Source organism: Salvia hispanica, chromosome 1, assembly GCF_023119035.1.
Source record: "Salvia hispanica cultivar TCC Black 2014 chromosome 1, UniMelb_Shisp_WGS_1.0, whole genome shotgun sequence".
Taxonomy (NCBI): Eukaryota; Viridiplantae; Streptophyta; class Magnoliopsida; order Lamiales; family Lamiaceae; genus Salvia; species Salvia hispanica.
The window spans coordinates 663,243-680,766 of NC_062965.1; the positions used below are offsets into that span (position 1 = coordinate 663,243).

The 17,524-nt window shown below is 34.1% G+C and overlaps 4 protein-coding genes across 4 annotated transcripts; 2 read left to right on the forward strand and 2 right to left on the reverse strand.

Moving 5' to 3' along the window:
* The first annotated feature begins 1,575 nt into the window (after positions 1 to 1,575).
* Positions 1,576 to 4,292, forward strand: LOC125207536 (probable serine/threonine-protein kinase PBL3). The gene is made up of 6 exons (XM_048106923.1): positions 1,576 to 1,726; positions 2,776 to 3,050; positions 3,131 to 3,266; positions 3,473 to 3,609; positions 3,709 to 3,832; positions 3,972 to 4,292. Exons 1-6 carry the CDS (start codon positions 1,576 to 1,578, stop codon positions 4,268 to 4,270), a joined length of 1,122 nt encoding a protein of 373 aa, XP_047962880.1. The 3' UTR covers positions 4,271 to 4,292.
* Positions 4,293 to 7,286: 2,994 nt separating this feature from the next.
* On the forward strand, positions 7,287 to 9,307 carry LOC125207576 (probable serine/threonine-protein kinase PBL3). The gene is made up of 6 exons (XM_048106979.1): positions 7,287 to 7,470; positions 7,827 to 8,101; positions 8,178 to 8,313; positions 8,479 to 8,615; positions 8,697 to 8,820; positions 8,996 to 9,307. Exons 1-6 carry the CDS (start codon positions 7,287 to 7,289, stop codon positions 9,292 to 9,294), a joined length of 1,155 nt encoding a protein of 384 aa, XP_047962936.1. The 3' UTR covers positions 9,295 to 9,307.
* A 176-nt stretch (positions 9,308 to 9,483) lies between these two features.
* Positions 9,484 to 11,198, reverse strand: LOC125202046 (chitinase 5-like). Its single transcript, XM_048100359.1, has 2 exons — positions 10,770 to 11,198; positions 9,484 to 10,027 (listed from the first exon to the last, which is right to left on the reverse strand). The coding sequence occupies exons 1-2, from the start codon at positions 11,173 to 11,175 to the stop codon at positions 9,615 to 9,617; spliced, it is 819 nt and encodes a 272-aa protein (XP_047956316.1). The 5' UTR covers positions 11,176 to 11,198; the 3' UTR covers positions 9,484 to 9,614.
* A 3,534-nt stretch (positions 11,199 to 14,732) lies between these two features.
* Positions 14,733 to 16,271, reverse strand: LOC125202047 (chitinase 5-like). Its single transcript, XM_048100360.1, has 2 exons — positions 15,858 to 16,271; positions 14,733 to 15,202 (listed from the first exon to the last, which is right to left on the reverse strand). Exons 1-2 carry the CDS (start codon positions 16,258 to 16,260, stop codon positions 14,790 to 14,792), a joined length of 816 nt encoding a protein of 271 aa, XP_047956317.1. The 5' UTR covers positions 16,261 to 16,271; the 3' UTR covers positions 14,733 to 14,789.
* Positions 16,272 to 17,524: the final 1,253 nt, after the last annotated feature.

A 17,524-nucleotide genomic window follows, 5' to 3' on the forward strand; every position in this document is an offset into this window, starting at 1 on the left:
CGGTCCATGATAGCCCAAAAGATAAACACATTAAAAATACCATAGTAATTTGGGCACATGTTTTTTAAATGGTGGTGTTTAATGGTTAAATAAAAAGAGAAAAAATAGGAGAAATGAACAAATAAAAGAGATAGTGTTGCTTTTTTGATATAAAATGCACTCATAATGAGAAAAGGAATACGCATCACTTATAATGGGACGGAGTTATAAAGTTTATCTCTAATTTTTTTAAAAGAAACTACTAGTTATATGTATAGAGCTTGCTAACCTACATTACTTTATCCATTATTTTTAAAAACGATTTGTTTAACCTATATTAAAACTAGAATCGTCATTCAATGAAAACGATTTGTTTAATTTCAAGGTGAAATGAAGCTGCCTTCACATTCAATGCTATCGAGTCTACAAGCCGCTCCAAACGCCTAATAATAAATATCCGAAGAGAGAGAAATATTCAAGTCAATAATTATGTCAACATGACCCAGACCAGGACATATATACTATATAGTAGTATAGTACACAAACATTTATTGAGAATGTGTAATCAATAAGTTGAAATTTGGCCCGTGCAAAGCACTGATGATAATACTAGTTTTATAAATAGTATACAAACATTTATTTATTCTCACACAGTTTTATTACATTCTCTTATTCATCAAACTTGATTTGTTCCAAAGATCTGTCCTCTCCTAGCAACGGAGATTAGGTCCGGGACTAACTCCGATTTGGCTACAATAGCGTGTGTAGTAATTAACCCTCTTAAATTTTGATTTAATGAAAATTTTTCATACTCTTTCATAAAAAAAAAATGGAGTTTGGCTTATGCCAAATTGCTTTTGATGAGTAATTATTGTTTTCACGAGGAATATATATAACCTATGTAATTAAAGTATTTATAATTAAATTAAATTAAATTAAATTATTTTATCAATCATGTCTTCTCACTCAAACTCATGTAAACATGTACTATTTCTTTTCTCGCATTAGCACCAGTGATTGTATTCAACCTCATATCATATCTTTGATTTCATCTTCACTTGCTATATATCTCTATAATAACATTACAAAAAGCATTTAATATTAAATAATGTTATAGATTGAGAAAAGGTCATTTAATTCTAGAACTATAATTACAATATAAAGATCAAACTAGTGTCCATTCATTCTTGAGCTGATAATTTTTTTTTAGAGTGAAGGTCAAGGTTCTGGAATAATACTCCTACGGAGGATTAGATTGAATTAAATTAAGTAATTCATGTTGTTATTCAAATTTATTTTTATTATTATTAAAAATTAACTACTCACTCATTTGTCATTTCATTAAATTGGTAGAGTGAGCAAATTAAATGATCTTAGTTATTACATACAAATTTCTTTATTTTTGTCTTTTTATATATTTTGATAAATATATATTGATATGGATTTGAACGTTGTAATAAATTAAAATTAAAATTAAAAATAATTTGGATTTCAGCAGCATCCATGAAATTACAGAGAACCTCTACTCTGTTTTTTTCTGAGACTCAGTTATGAACACTTTGACGCTTAGTCGTCCAAAGAAGATATTGAGATTCAATGTCGAGGAACTATGATAACTGGGAGAAGTTGGTTGGAGCTGTTCTCAAGAGAGAAGAGTTCCGGTGGCTTGCGCACTGCGAAAGCTTCAGCACCTCAATTTCAACTGATTTCAGTGCACGTCCCAGCTTTGATTCCGATGTTCCTCGCGGTATTCAACCACTCCATTTCCGTGTCCTATTTTATTATCTCAAACATGATAATGAGGTTGATTGCATTTTGGCTTGGATTTTGTTACAATGAAACTAATTTTACCAAAATCAGATTGTTTAAATTTTGTTATGAATACTCTTCTCATGACTTCTATTTTGTTATGAACTTCACAATTTTTTTGGGATAGTGTATGATTCATGGTGATTATGGGAAAGGATATCTCTTGCTTATTGCTTTTGCCTTTTCCTGAATACTACCTCCGTCCACGAAAATTCGTCCCACTTTTCCATTTCCGTCCGTCCCCCAAAATTTGTCCCATTTTACTTTTACCATTTTTGGTAGTGGACCTCATATTCCACTAACTCATTCCTACTCACATTTTATTATAAAACTAATATATAAAAGTAGGACCCACAATCCACTAACTTTTTCAATTCACTTTCCATTACATTTCTTAAAACCCGTGCCCGGTCAAACCCGGACGAATTTTCGTGGACGGAGGTAGTAAAACATTTAGCTGATCATTATAGTATCGGGTTAAATAGTCTTATATGACTGAGATAATTTTACATTAATGAAGAGTTTTAGAATTTTTTTTTTTTTTTTGATAAATAAATTCTGTATTATTTTGTTCATATCTCCGTTGTGCTGATCTCCGCTGCAATTTTTACTGGTTTACTGTTAACAGCAAGTATTAATTTGTTAATTTGTAGTAGTATATTTTAGTGGATCAAAGTATTTTGAATTGGGCTTTATGTTGTAGCATATGCTTAAACCAAAGAGAATATGTTGAAGATGTGGTCATAAATTGTAATTAGCACTTCTAAGAATCAAGTGTTTGCCAATACCAAAGCTCCATTCTCATGGAAGATTATCAATTCTTCACTTATACTCCTCAAGTTATATGAAATAAATTTGTCATTTCATGAACTGACCTATTTTTAGTCCATTTATATAGTCTAGATCTGGAATTTCAAAGCTTCCTTGCCTCTATATTTGATGACATAGTACAATTTTTCATGAAAATTCTCTTATGATCTTGATAAGATTGTAGAAATTCCGGTGAGAGGCTCGATCCTACAGATCTTTCTACTCGGGAAACTTTCGTCTCCCGTAATGTGATGGCCATAGAGTATGGAGAGTTAAAAAAAGCTACCAAAAACTTTCACCCGAGCATGTTGTTGGGGGAAGGAGCATTTGGTTTTGTTTATAAAGGATGGGTCCATGAACAACGTCTTACTGCAACGAAGCCTGGATGTGGAATTATCGTTGCTATCAAGAAGATGAATCATGAAAGTTTTCAAGGAAATAAGGAGTTACTGGTTGGTGTTTCTTCCCCCAACTTCTCTTTAGTCCTTTGTTGCACAGTGTAATGTTTACCAACCATACAAAAATGTTGCAGGATAAAGTACATTACTTGAGTCAACTCCGCCACCCGAATTTGATCAAACTTGTTGGATATAGCTTCAGCGCAAAAAACCAGATTCTGGTGTATGAGTACATGTGCAAAGGAAGCTTGGACAACCATTTGTTCCGAAGTAAATATGACTGCCTTAAGGCCCTTAACATCTAACTGTTTTTAAGTAAATATTGTTGGGAGATGTTCCTCTTGAACATAGCCTAGTAGATAAAATAATGCTTCCTCTGTCTCAAAAAAATATGTGCTTATCCGTTGCGATTTAGGTGTTACTCTTTACAATGTGGATTTTGATGCTCATAAATGTCAGTTCTTGTGTTTTGGTAGGAGAGCATAACTCCCTCGATTGGGAAACAAGAGTCAAAGTGGCTATAGGTGCTGCAAGAGCTATTTCATTCTTGCATGACTTGGAAATACCGGTCATACATCGAGATATTAAGAGTAACTACATTCTTTTAGATGGCGTAAGTTTGGCTTGGCCAAGTTTTTTAATTGCTCTGGTTTTCTAAACTGTTTTCATGGATAGTCATAAACTAAATTTTGGTTTTGAATGAGGATTGCAGGACTTCAATACCAAGTTGTCGGGCTTTGGCATTGCAAAAGATGGTTCTATCCGTGACAGGACTCATGTATCAACACGAGTTAAGGGTGCATACGGATATGCTGCTCCAGAGTACATGGCAACAGGTTCTTGCATCCCCACTTGTTGTCCTTTTGCTAAATGAAAAGAATAATTTGTGCTGAAAAATAAACAAACACAGTTTCTACTCACCTTGTGCACAAACTCAGCTCAAATATTTTCTGAGCTTCTGTTTTTTATGAACAGGTCACTTGACCACAAGATGTGATGTGTATGATTTTGGAGCTGTTTTGCTTCAATTAATATCAGGGCGTCGATTTATTGACCCCAATAGGCCTGCAGGAGAGCATGTTCTAAGCGCTTGGGCAAAACGACATTTGAATGGCAAAAAAGGACTAGTGCAAATTGTGGATAGCAGATTAGAGGGTAATTACCCTCCCAAACAAGCATATGAAGTTGCCAAGATAAGTCTACAATGTCTGAGTGAAGAACCAAGATTAAGACCAAAAATGTCTGAGGTTGTAGGTGTGCTTGAATCACTGTAATACCCATGTATGTTTGGTTATGATTAGGTGTGCTTGAATCACTGTAAAACTCTCTTCTAGTGTATCTATAAACATATGATTCCTAATTTCCTGTGTGTCTACTTTTTAAGTATTTTTTCTAGTATCATTCTGAGGCAGTGTGTGAATGAATTTTTCTTAAATAGGAATGGTCTTTGAGCTTTACAACACAATAACCAGGATATTCAATGCAATACAATCTTAAACAAAAGAAAACTGAAAGACGAATTGGATAATTCTATTATTCCAAACGCCATATAAATTTTCAAGTAGATATTTCAAGTCAACATTGAAGTCAACACGACCCAACTTAGTCTCATAGGTCAACAAGGACATATTATTTCATAATTTTATTAATAGTACACAAACATTTATTTATTATCACGCAGTTTTATTACATTCTCTTATTCATCAAACTTGATTTATTCCAACGATCTCTCCTCTTCTAGCAACGGAGATTAGGTCCGGGACAAACTCCGAGTTGGCTGCAATAGCGTGTGTAGTAATTAACCCTAGCAGTCACAGTAGCCGGATTCGCGCCGTTGCATTCAAGATTTCCGTTGATGGCGCGGATACTGGCCCCGAAGCCCTGCCCGGATATGATAAGCGAGTGTACATTGTTCATCCAGAACCACAACGCGGTCTTAAATGAGATAATAGGGTCTCTAGCCACGATATCAGGGTTGTTCAGTCCATCAAATCCTATGGCTCGGCCAGCTGGCCCGTAGTTGTAGTTCCAAGAGATTTGTATCGGGCCTCGGCCATAATAGGATTGGCCCGGTGTGCAAGGCCATCCCTATCGTGTGACTATCTATGTGATAAGAGTGAACTACAAAAATGGTCCTCGGACTATGGGTTTATCTCGTCCATAGTCCCTGGACTTTAAAACTATCGCCAGTAGTTCCTAGACTAAGGATTTATCTCGAAATTGGTCATTTTGGCTTTTTTGGTACGAAAATGTCATTTTGAGGGGTTTGAGCAATTTGGTCTTTTTACACTTTTAACATTTTAAATATGATATTAATTCAGTTATGTACTAAATTTGATATTATTTCAAAATTATCATTCTTCTTCTATTTTGCCATCATTCACTTTGTTTTTTTATTTCAATATTAGATTTAATTTTATAAAATTAAATTTTAAATTTCGATTTTTAAATATCAATAATTTTTTAATTAAAACTATTAATTTTTTTATTTAATATAATATTCAGCTGAATTGAAAAAGTACAAAAAAATAATATTAATCATGATGGAAAATTAAGGGCTATTTTATTTAGCCTTCATTCGGTTGTTATAATTGCTTGTGATTGAATATTATGAAGTTGACTAAAAATTTGATCCTACTAAAAATTTTATATAGGTGTATTTTTGTTGAAATTTTCTAATAAATTTTGATTGTTTTCAAATTAATAAATGAAAATTATATTAATCTTACATTAGATGCATATTTATTTCAGAATAAATCGTGTTATATGATCTATTGATTATGACTATTAATTTTTGTTATTTAATCAATTTTATAATTAAAAAATTTTATTAAAAAAAATTTATTGATATTTAAAAATTAAAATTTAAAATTTTGTAAAATTAAATCTAATATTGAAATAAAGAAATAAAGTGAAGGATGACAAAAGGGAAGAAGAATGATAATTTTGAAGTAATATCAGATTTAGTACATAACTGAAATAATATCATATTTAAAATGTTAAAAATGTAAAAAGACCAAATTGCCCAAACCCGCCCAAAAGGGCATTTTCGTACCAAAAGAAGCCAAAATGACCAATTTCGAGATAAATCCTTAGTCCAGTGACTACTGACGATATTTTTAAAGTCCAGAGACCATAAGCGAGATAAACCTATAGTCCAAGTACTATTTTTATAGTTCACTCATGTCATAAAATAAGTAAACAGTAGATGCAAAAATATCTCAAGAGACTAGAGAAATGCATCTGTTCTTCATAAACAAACAAACATGCTATTTTAACGTATGAGTGACAGTTTCTCAGGCTTACCCCCCTTAACCATGATTCGACACTTCCATTGACCATCAAGCGGGTTTGGCGCATATGGTTGGGTAAAAATGTTACTACCTCCGTCCCCCAAATTTTGACACGGTTTACCATTTCGGGCCGTCCCTGAAAATTTGACACACTTCACTTTTACCATTTTTGGTAGTGGACAATATTCCACTAACTCATTCCTACTCACATTTTATTATAAAACTAATACTTTAAAAGTAGGACTCACATCCTACCAACTTTTTCAACTCATTTTTCATTACATTTCTTAAAACCCGTGTCGGGTCAAAGTATGTCAAAATTTGGGGAACGGAGGTAGTACTTTAAACATGAAATAGAAATGTATTCCTTGAATTCATCTCAATATTCGTTATGAACATATTTACATGCATGATGGCCGCAAATCCAAACTCTTGAGCTATGAACATATTTTGGAGAAACATAACCTATCTTAGCAGAATATTACTAGAATGATTTGAAGGCCAAGACTCACCATATTAAGTAACACCACATCACTATCATTGGCACCACGAGCGAGATCATAACTTTCTCCGCTGTGATGAGCTCAAGAAGAAATACTCCATAACTAAAAGCATTTTCTCCGCCACCAGCCTCTCCCGGTTGTCTTGGTCTCGCGACAGACGACAGCATCTCTCTTCAGGTTTGAATCGGTTAGTGAAAATTTTATATGGAAACGAAAAAGGAAAAGGAAAAATTTAATAATTTAAAATGTGCATGCAATATTAAGCTAAAAATAAATCGCATAACAAGTACTACAATTGCCTTGTGTAATGACAAAAAGAAGAGAAGAAAAAAATTATACGATTGCCTTCCCCAAAAATGTGTTCAGAAAAAGGATTGGCCGACAAAAGCAAAAAAACAGTGAATAAAAAGTTGCCACTCAATGATATTTTTCTTCATCATTTGAAAATCATTGATGATGTGCATAGTACGGGTGATAACACTAGTTTTTAGAAAATGTCGAGGATTTACGATGGGTGGGAGAGGTTGGTCGGAGCTGTTTTAAGAAGAGAGGAAGACCGCCAACTTGCCCTCTGTGAAAGCTTCAGCAGCTCAAGCACTTCTCGTTTCAGTTTCAGTTTCAGTTTCAGTTTCAGTTTCAGTTTCAGCTTTAATCCTTTCGTCCGAAATTTCAGAAATGGTAATGTAACAATTTTTATTTTTATTCTTAATCTCACTGCAAATTTTACTGTTTTTTTGAACTGTGCATTTACCCCGTGTTTGTGTTTATAGTTCATTTCTTGAATCATAGTTTGGTGAAGACTAAAATCGAAAATTTCCCGGTGATAATTTGAAATGTTTCTCGCACCATATCTTCATAAATTGAAGATGTGGTCATAAATTGTAATCAGCAGAATCAAGTGTTTGTCAATTCTTCACTCATATTCCTCATGTTAATGAGCAATTTTTAGTCCATTCATACAGTCTAGAATTCTGAAGTTTTTCTGCCTTCATATTTGATCACATTTTTAAAAATTCTCTTGTGATCTTGATTAGATTGTAGAAATTCTGGCGAGAGGCGTGATCCGGCAGATCTTTCAAGTCTGGAAACATTATTCTTCCGTAACGTGATGGCCATAGAGTATGAAGAGTTGAAAAAAGCTACCAAAAACTTTCACCGGGCCAAGTTGTTGGGGGAAAGGGCGTTTAGTCGTGTTTATAAGGGATGGATCCATGAAAATTATCTTACCGCAACGAAGCCTGGATATGGGATTAGTGTTGCTATCAAGAAGATGTATAGTGAAAGTTGTGAAGGGAATAGGGAGGTTCTGGTCGGTGTTTCTTCCCCTAACTTCTCTTTAGTTCTACAACAATGTAATGTTTACCAACCATTCAAGAATGTTGCAGGATGAAATACATTATTTGAGTGAACTCCGTCACCCAAATTTGATCAAACTTATTGGCTATAGCTTCAATGCAGACGACAGGATTCTGGTATATGAGTTCATGTGCAAAGGAAGCTTGGACAACCATCTCTTCAGAAGTAATTTTGGCATACTTGATAGTTGATTGACTGCCTTGGCATCTAGCTGTTTTCTAAGTAAATATTGTTAGGAGATCTGTTTCCTCTTGAAGATTGGCCTAATAGATAAAATAGTAGTATTCCCTCTTTTGATGTTCGTAAATGTCAATTCTTGTGTTTCGGTAGGAGGGCACAACTCCCTTAATTGGGAAACAAGGGTCAAAGTGGCTATAGGTGCTGCAAGAGCTATTGCCTTCTTGCATGACTTGGCAGTGCCAGTCATACATCGAGATATTAAGAGTAGCTACATTCTTTTAGATGTCGTAAGTTTGGCAGAGTTTTTCTAAGTACCCTGTTCTTGTAGACAATCGAAACTAATTTTTGGTTCTGATTGAGGATTGCAGGACTTCAACGCCAAGTTGTCAGGATTTGGCCTTGCAAGAGATGGTCCTACTGGTGACAGGACTCATTTATCAACTCGAGTTACGGGTACATATGGATATGCTGCTCCGGAGTACATGACAACAGGTTCTTGCATCTCTACTCCTCGTCTAATTACTAGTTGAAAAGAATGATCAGTGCTGTAAACCAAACAAACTAGGCCTCAGCTCAAATATTTTCCTGAGCTTCAATTAAATATAGTTAGTTACTAAGTCTAGCTACTGGTCTTGATCTCTCTGAAGGATGCCTTTTTCATGAACAGGTCACTCGACCACGAGATGCGATGTGTATAGTTTTGGAGCCGTTTTGCTTGAATTAATGACAGGGCTTCGAGTTTTCGACTCTAAGCGGCCTGTAGGAAAGCGCGATTTGGTCAATTGGGCAAAACCTTATTTGAGTAACGAAAAAAAACTGTCACGAATAGTGGATTGTGGATTAGAGGGTAAATACCCTCCCAAAGAAGCATATGAAGTTGCAAAGATATGTATGCAATGTCTGAACGTAGAACCAAGATTAAGACCAAAAATGTCTGAGGTTGTAGGTGTGCTTGAATCACTCTAATACCCATGTATGTTGGGTTAATGTTACAAACTCTGTTATAGTGTATCTGTAAACATATGATTCCTAATTTCCTATGTATCTACTTTTTAAGTATTTTTTCTTGTATTATTCTGAGCCAGTGTGTGAATGAATTTTTCAAGTAGGTATAAATATTCAAGTCAACATTGAAGTCAACACGACCCAACTTAGTTTCATAGGTCAACCAGGACATATTATTTCATAATTTTATTAATAGTACACAAACATTTATTTATTCTCACGTAGTTTTATTACATTCTCTTATTCATCAAACTTGATTTATTCCAATGGTCTCTCCTCTCCTAGCAACGGAGATTAGGGCCAGGACTAACCCCGATTTGGCTGCAGTAACGCGTGTAGTAATTAACCCTAGCGGTCACGGTAGCCGGATTCGCGCCGTTGCACTCAAGATTGCCGTTGATGGCTCGGATACTCGCCCCGAAGCCCTGCCCGGATATGATAAGCGAGTGCACATTGTTCATCCAGAACCACAACGCGGTCTTAAATGAGATAATAGGGTCTCTAGCCACGATATCAGGGTTGTTCAGTCCATCAAACCCTATGGCTCGGCCAGCTGGCCCGTAGTTGTAGTTCCATGAGATTTGAATCGGGCCTCGGCCGTAATAGCCCTGGCCCGGTGTGCAAGGCCACTGTCTGTTGTTGCTGTCGCAATAGTTTCTGGATTGGCCGTTTATCTCTCGTGTGTAGCAAAAGTCTGCATGGGACCCAATGAAATCCATCAATTTTTATAAATTTATGATATAGTATTGTAAAATATTGAGACTAAATAAAAAATAATTATAAATTCTATTATGAGTTGTTCGGTACACAAAATTGGAATTAGATGGAATTGAATTTGAACAATTCCAAATCATTTGTTCAGTAAAATGACGTAATTGATGTGAAATTGCATTTTAAGAAATTATAGATTAGGTGTGCACGTAGTGTGTGTGTCAGTGTGTGTGTCAGTAGTGTGTGAAGTTACCAAATTTTATAACTATTTAAAATTTCAATTATCTACTTGTGATGGAATTCAAAATGTGGAACTGTGATGAATTGAAATTGAAGGCTCTAATTCTAATTCTAATTCTAATTCTAATTCTAATTCCAATTTCGTAGACCCAATTCTATGATACTGAATGGGACCTAAAAATATTGAATTCTAGGTATTGTAAATTAATTAAAATCACAATATACTGAAAGATCAGAATTTTATCAAACTTCATGATTTGAATAACTATTATCCCGTAATAAAAATTACTCCCTACGTTCCACAGTGGAGTATTTCATATTCAACACGAGATTTTATCCGTTTTTGTGGACATATGATAAAGTAGAGAGGACTCTAGCCAGAGATGTTAATATTTTTATTTTAGAAAATGTGTCAACTAAATTGAGTCATCGAGGAAAAAAAAAAATGTGTCGCTTAGAGTGAGACAGAGGAAGTAAGAACTTACGTCCGGTCTCATGCGTCACATGAGCAAAGAACGCCGCGATCTCCCGCTTAGCATTCTCAACGGAGCCGGTGGTGCCGAACTGAGGATACGACCTAATCGCCTGGAGGAAGGCGGCGCGTGTGTAGAAGCCCTTCCCGGCGCAACCAGCCGGGGCCTGATTAGCGATCCCGTTGAAGAAATTATCCGTCACTACGTTACTTACTACGACTCCGTTGCTTCCACCCGGTGAACCACCGAAACATGGCCCCGAACGGCAGCCATTGCCACAATAGGCGTCGCCGGAGCCACAGTAGCCGAACTGGCTGCAGCAGAGGTTGGGAGCACAGCCGCAGTTCTGGCCGGAAACGTGTGTTCCGGTGGCCAGAAGGAGAGCAAGAAGGGTGCAGAGAGTGAGAGAAAGTTTCATGTTTGGAGATAATCAAAAGTGAGAAATTGTTGTTTTGGTGTGGTGAAGAAGGTAGGGATGGATGGGTATTTATAGTGTAAAATCAAGATGTTTTGAAGCTTTGAAATTATGGACAATTATGAATGGAAAAGTATACTTTTGACATTTGATGAATGCCAATAATAGTGATAATTTATGCTAGAATTTCAATTAATTAATTTAAATATGTTGATAATGTCATAATTATCTAAAGTTGTGTCACATTTTAATATTGGATTAGTTGGGTTTTATTTGTAAGCTAGCTACTCACTTTTGAAAACTGTGTAAACTATATAAGTTTCACAATCTTATCATTTTGTTATGTAAATCAGATATATACTCCTTGAAAGTAAAGTCCAATTTCTATTTTAGCCCATCCTTTAAAATTATATACTTCTATTTTAGGAGGGATTCAAATGAAAACCGCCTCTACAACCATGAAAAATTGCTAGATCTCGCATTCACTTAAAATAGAATTGTGGAAATATGAGAATCTCTTTAATCGTAAGAATTTTATATCAAATTTTAAAAAAAAATCTCCAAAGATATAGATCTATTCTTCAATATACTTAATACTTTTAACTATTTTTTCATTCTATCTTTCTTACTTTACCAATTATACACTAAAAACTGAATTCTTTCAAAAGTTCATATTTTTAAAGGACGGTATGGTATTACATAAGGTTTTACTAGTAATATATAATGAAATTGGCTTGATGAAAGAAACAAATATAAAACGTACTTCTTTTTTAATTAGTTCGAATATGACCATAATTAAAGTTCAATTATATCCCTACCATTCTACCACAATTATGCTTGGCTCATTCTTCATCGTAATAAATAAAATTAATGAGCTCTTAGCAGCCAAAATTAATGAGATCTCAGCAGCCAAAGACTCATTGACTAAGCTAACAATTTTTACTGTAATATCTAGATTAATCCTTGTTTACTATACCACTAAAATAAAACATTACTAAAAAACTAAAATTAACACACTCCTTCCGTTCTGCCATAAGTGATTCGTATTCGTTTTTGAGACGTCCCACTTAAAGTGAATCATTTTCTATTTTGTCAAAATATCTTTTATTTTATTCTCTCTTTATTTAATTTACATTTCACTCTTCTACGTTATGCTCTCTCAACTTAACTCTCTAAACATGATTTTCTTAAATATTATCATAAAAGGATTGCCTCCCGCATGGCGGGACGGAGGGATTATGACATAAAATTAACGTAAATATGACTACTATTGTCTATATTAACGTACATTATTCTTCTGGCTTCCACCTTGAGGGCAACATACTTTACAACCGCGGGGTTACAAGCAGTGGCGGAGCCAGGAATTTTTCGGTGGGGGGTCCAAGAAGAAAAAAATTAGCGCCACTATTAATAAATATAGGTATCTCTCAATGATTTTGTCATCAAAATTAGTCGTAGGAAGACTCTTTTATGTTTTGCCTTTTTTCATCAGTTAGAATTTAGAAAAAAATAAAGGAATGTTTTTAGATATTTAGTACATAAGAAATGAATGCATATCAAGAAAATTTAATCTAACTGAAAATAATTGATATAAGAACTTTGTGATGACCTAAAAAAATTTTACTTACTAATAAAATTAATTTTTTCATAAGTAAAACAATTGTTTAAGTGTAAATATTAAATTTTTTTGATAAAACTATTAATTATACTGCAATACTAATAAAAAAAAGTAATTTAAAAATGTATATTTACAAGTTATAGAACAAATAATATCCTTTCAAACTATACCCTTTAAAAGTCATGAATATAAAACATCTCTGAAAAATGAATTGACAGTAAATGTTATTAAATAAAATCTAGCACATAATATCCTTTTAAATTATACCCTTTAAAAGTCATGAATTAGACACATCTCTAAAAAATAAATTGACCGTAAGAGTTATTAAATAAATCTAGCACATCTGTAAAATATAATTTGACAAAAAAAATAGGTAAATATTGCAATTTATTTGACAAGAAATGGCTTACTAACACATTGGGCAAATATTTTAAAAAAGAAAGCCTTAGCTAAGAATCAAACCCTGAACCTCTCCAACAACTACAATCTTTAGCCAGCATAACTTGCCAAATGGGCTACCAAATCATATGATTAGTGTCTCTGAATATATATAATATAATTAAAAGTCGAATGGCTGGGGGGCCAATGGCCCCCCATGCCCCAGCGTAGCTCCGCCATTGGTTACAAGGACCTATATTTTATTTTATTTCGAAAGTGAGTTGATAATCTCCATATTTTATTTATGGCAATCAAAATTAGATTTATTTTACTTAGTTGTTAGGAACTTTAATTTTGGATTTGTTTTTTCTATATATTTTTTTGTATTTCATATATTTATATTTTATCAAAATTAAAAATGAGGAAATAAAATATTTATTATTTCCTTATGAGAAACCATATGCTCTTTTCTCTTCTTTTTGTCTCTCTCTCTCTCTTTATCTCGATAGGCAATCGAAAATCCTATCTGAGTATTATTTTACAATTCATATATTCATATTGTAGTGAACACACACCTATAGGGATGTGGAGTCTGATCCCCATCATAATGACTCGAACATCTAGCATATTGGCTAGATGAAGAACATTTTCATGGTATATCCACCACTCATGAATTAACATCCGAATTTGGTCTTATAAAGTACACTCTCGGTCCATGTAAATATTTTTTCCCTTTTGCAGTTTCAAAAAATATAAATTAAAAAAAATTAGTGAAATATGATTTTTTTTTTTTTTTTTTTTTTTAAAAGGTTAGCACTTGTTTTGCCTCTTTAATTTCCCTATTTGTGAGAGAATGACAACTTAGTGCAGATTATGAGTCGAGATGTGAAGGAAGATAATTGGATCTTTATTGATTATATATAGGGATTGTGAATATCGAAGGAGTTTTTGTAAATTTACTTTTACTAATAATCAATGACACTTTTATCAATTAGCAGTATAAAATAATACTAGTAGCAAATGATAACATGTGTAGGATGATGCGAGTTCATAGGAGAATTTGGATATAACTGAATTCGTACGAGAATAAAAGATGTGTTTTAACTAATTTTGAGATTTAAATATTATAAATCTTATAAAGGAAATGAGTGTAAAATTAGTGGAAGATGGATCTTATTTTTATTAATATTAAATTTTAAGTAAAATATGAGTGTAATGAGTGATAAGATGTTTCCTCCCCAATTAATAGTTTGAAGTTTAAGTCAACATAAAAATAAGCATGATAAGTGATAACCATTATTGATCCTATTTACTTAAAAAAGAAAAGTTAAATGATATGTAGTGTACTAGAGTTCATTATTATATGGAACTAGTCTTATTGCATCATTTAGAACAAGTCGAGAGAGAGAGAGAAAGCAAATTTAAAATGTAAATTAATTTAGAAATATACCAGTCAATATTGAAGTCAACATGACCAAGCCAACTTTTCATAGGTCAACAAGGACATAGTATTTCAGCATTTTATTAATAATAGTAGAAAAACGTTTATTTATTCTCACGCAGTATTATTACATTCTCTTATTCATCAAACTTGATTTATTCCAATGGTCTCTCAACTCTTCTAGCAACGGAGATTAGGTCCGGGACTAACTCCGATTTGGCTGCAGTAGCGCGTGTAGTAATTAACCCTAGCGGTCACAGTAGCCGGATTCGCTCCGTTGCATTCAAGATTGCCGTTGATGGCACGGATACTCGCCCCGAAGCCCTGCCCCGATATGATAAGCGAGTGGACATTGTTCATCCAGAACCACAACGCGGTCTTAAATGAGATAATAGGGTCTCTAGCTACAATATCAGGGTTGTTCAATCCATCAAAGCCTATGGCTCGGCCAGCTGGCCCGTAGTTGTAGTTCCAAGAGATTTGTATCGGGCCTCGGCCGTAATAGCCTTGGCCCGGTGCGCAAGGCCACTGTCTGTTGTTGCTGTCGCAATAGTTTCGGGATTGCCCATTTATCTCTCGTGTGTAGCAAAAGTCTGCATGGGACACAAATGAAATCGATCAATTTTCATGAATTTATGATATATAGTACTAGTATTGTAACATATTGAAACTAAATAAAATATATATATATATATATATATATATATATTCTTTTATGAGTTGTTTGGTACACAAAATTGGAATTAGATGGAATTGAATTTGAAGAAATTATATATAGTGTGTGCATGTAGTGTGTGTGAAGTTATCCAATTTTATAACTATTTAAAATTTCAATTATCTACTTGTGATGGAATTCAAAGTGTGGAATTATGATGAATTGAAATTGAAAGCTCTAATTCTAATTTCTAGACCCAATTCTATGATACCGAATGGGACTTAAAAATATTGAATTCTAGTTATTGTAAATTAATTAAAATCACAATATACTGAAAGACCAAAATTTTATCAAACTTCATGATTTGAATAAATATTATCCCGTAATAAAAATTACTCCCTCCATTCCACAGTGGAGCATTTCATATTCAACACGAGATTTTATCTGTTTTTGTGGACATATGATAAAGTAGAGAGGACTCTAGCCAGAGATAATAATATTTTTATTTTAGAAAATGTGTCAACTAAAGTGAGTCATGGAGGAAAAAAAGAAAATGTGTCACTCAGAGTGAGACAGAGGGAGTATGAACTTACGTCCAGTCTCATGCGTGACATGAGCAAAGAACGCCGCGATCTCCCGCTTAGCATTCTCAACGGAGCCGGTGGTGCCGAACTGAGGATACGACCTAATCGCCTGGAGGAAGGCGGCGCGTGTGTAGAAGCCCTTCCCGGCGCAGCCAGCCGGCGCCTGATTAGCGATCCCGTTGAAGAAATTATCCGTCACTACGTTACTAACTACGACTCCATTGCTTCCTCCGGGCGAGCCACCGAAACATGGCCCCGAACGGCAGCCATTGCCGCAATAAGCGTCGCCGGAGCCGCAGTAGCCGAACTGGCTGCAGCAGAGGTTGGGAGCACAGCCGCAGTTCTGGCCGGAAACGTGTGTTCCGGTGGCCAGAAGGAGAGCAAGAAGGGTGTAGAGAGTGAGAGAATTCATATTTGGAGATAATTAAGAGTTAGAAATTGTTGTTATGGTGTGGTGAAGAAGGTAGGGATGGATGGGTATTTATAGTGTAAAATCAAGATGTTTTGAGGCTTGGAAATTATGGACAATTAAGAAGGGGAAAGTTTACTTTTGACATTTGATGAATGCCAATAGTAGTAATAATTTATGTTGCTAACACTGTCCTAGATATTAGAATTTCAATTTTCTAATTTAATTATGTTGATAAACTCAAAATTATAAGAAGTTGTGTTAGATTTTGATATTGGATTAGTTGTGTTTTATATCCCTACCACAATTAGGCTTGGCTCGTTCTTCATCGTAATAAATAAACTTAATGAGCTCTTAGCAGCCAAAATAATGACCTCTTAGCAGCCAAAGACTCATTGACTACCACTAAAATAAACATTACTAAAAAACTAAAAATAAAATATTCCTTCCGTACCATCATAGGTGATTCATATTCTTTTTTGAAACATTCCACTAAAAGTGATTCATTTTTTTTTTCAAAATATAACACAATTAAATTATCTTTTACTTTGATCTCTTCTTTACTTTATTTACACTTCACTACTTTATTTTACGTTCTTCTTAAATGTCGTACTAAAAAGGATTGCCTCCCATGTAGGCCTGAAAATTTAATCCGCGGGTTTCGGGTATTTCCGACCCAGTCCCAATACCCGACGGGTTTTGGATACCCAAAACCCGAAATTATGGGTTCGGATACGGGTTTGGGTAGCTAATGTTAGGATTTTTCGGGTTTAGGGTACCCGAAACCCGTATTAAGGTACCCGACTAATACCCGATTAAACCCGATTAATTATGTATTTGTGATAAATATTTTTATTTAGTATAGGGCCTATGGCCAGTAGGGTAAATCTAGGATAACTTTATTTAATCACATGTAGATTTATAAATGTTTCGTGTGCCTCACTTTTTCAAGTTTCCTTCACGCCACTGTTGCTGCTCTCTTTTGGGCATTTGCTCTCTTCTTTACATTCGTGTTCAGTTCATGCATGTTGAATTATTTAGGTTCTTGTTATCTTTGGAAAATATATAGTAAATTAGTTATACTTTCTCCATTTTATTTACATGTTCATTTAATATCTTAAAAATTATTTTAATCTCTTTTATGTTTCAATTTATACCAAAAAAAAATATTATTTTAAAATTAAGTAGTTTCTATTTGTCTAATGTATATTTTATATAATATAGAATTATAGTCAATAAATAGTATAAGTATCGTGTGATTTTTAAT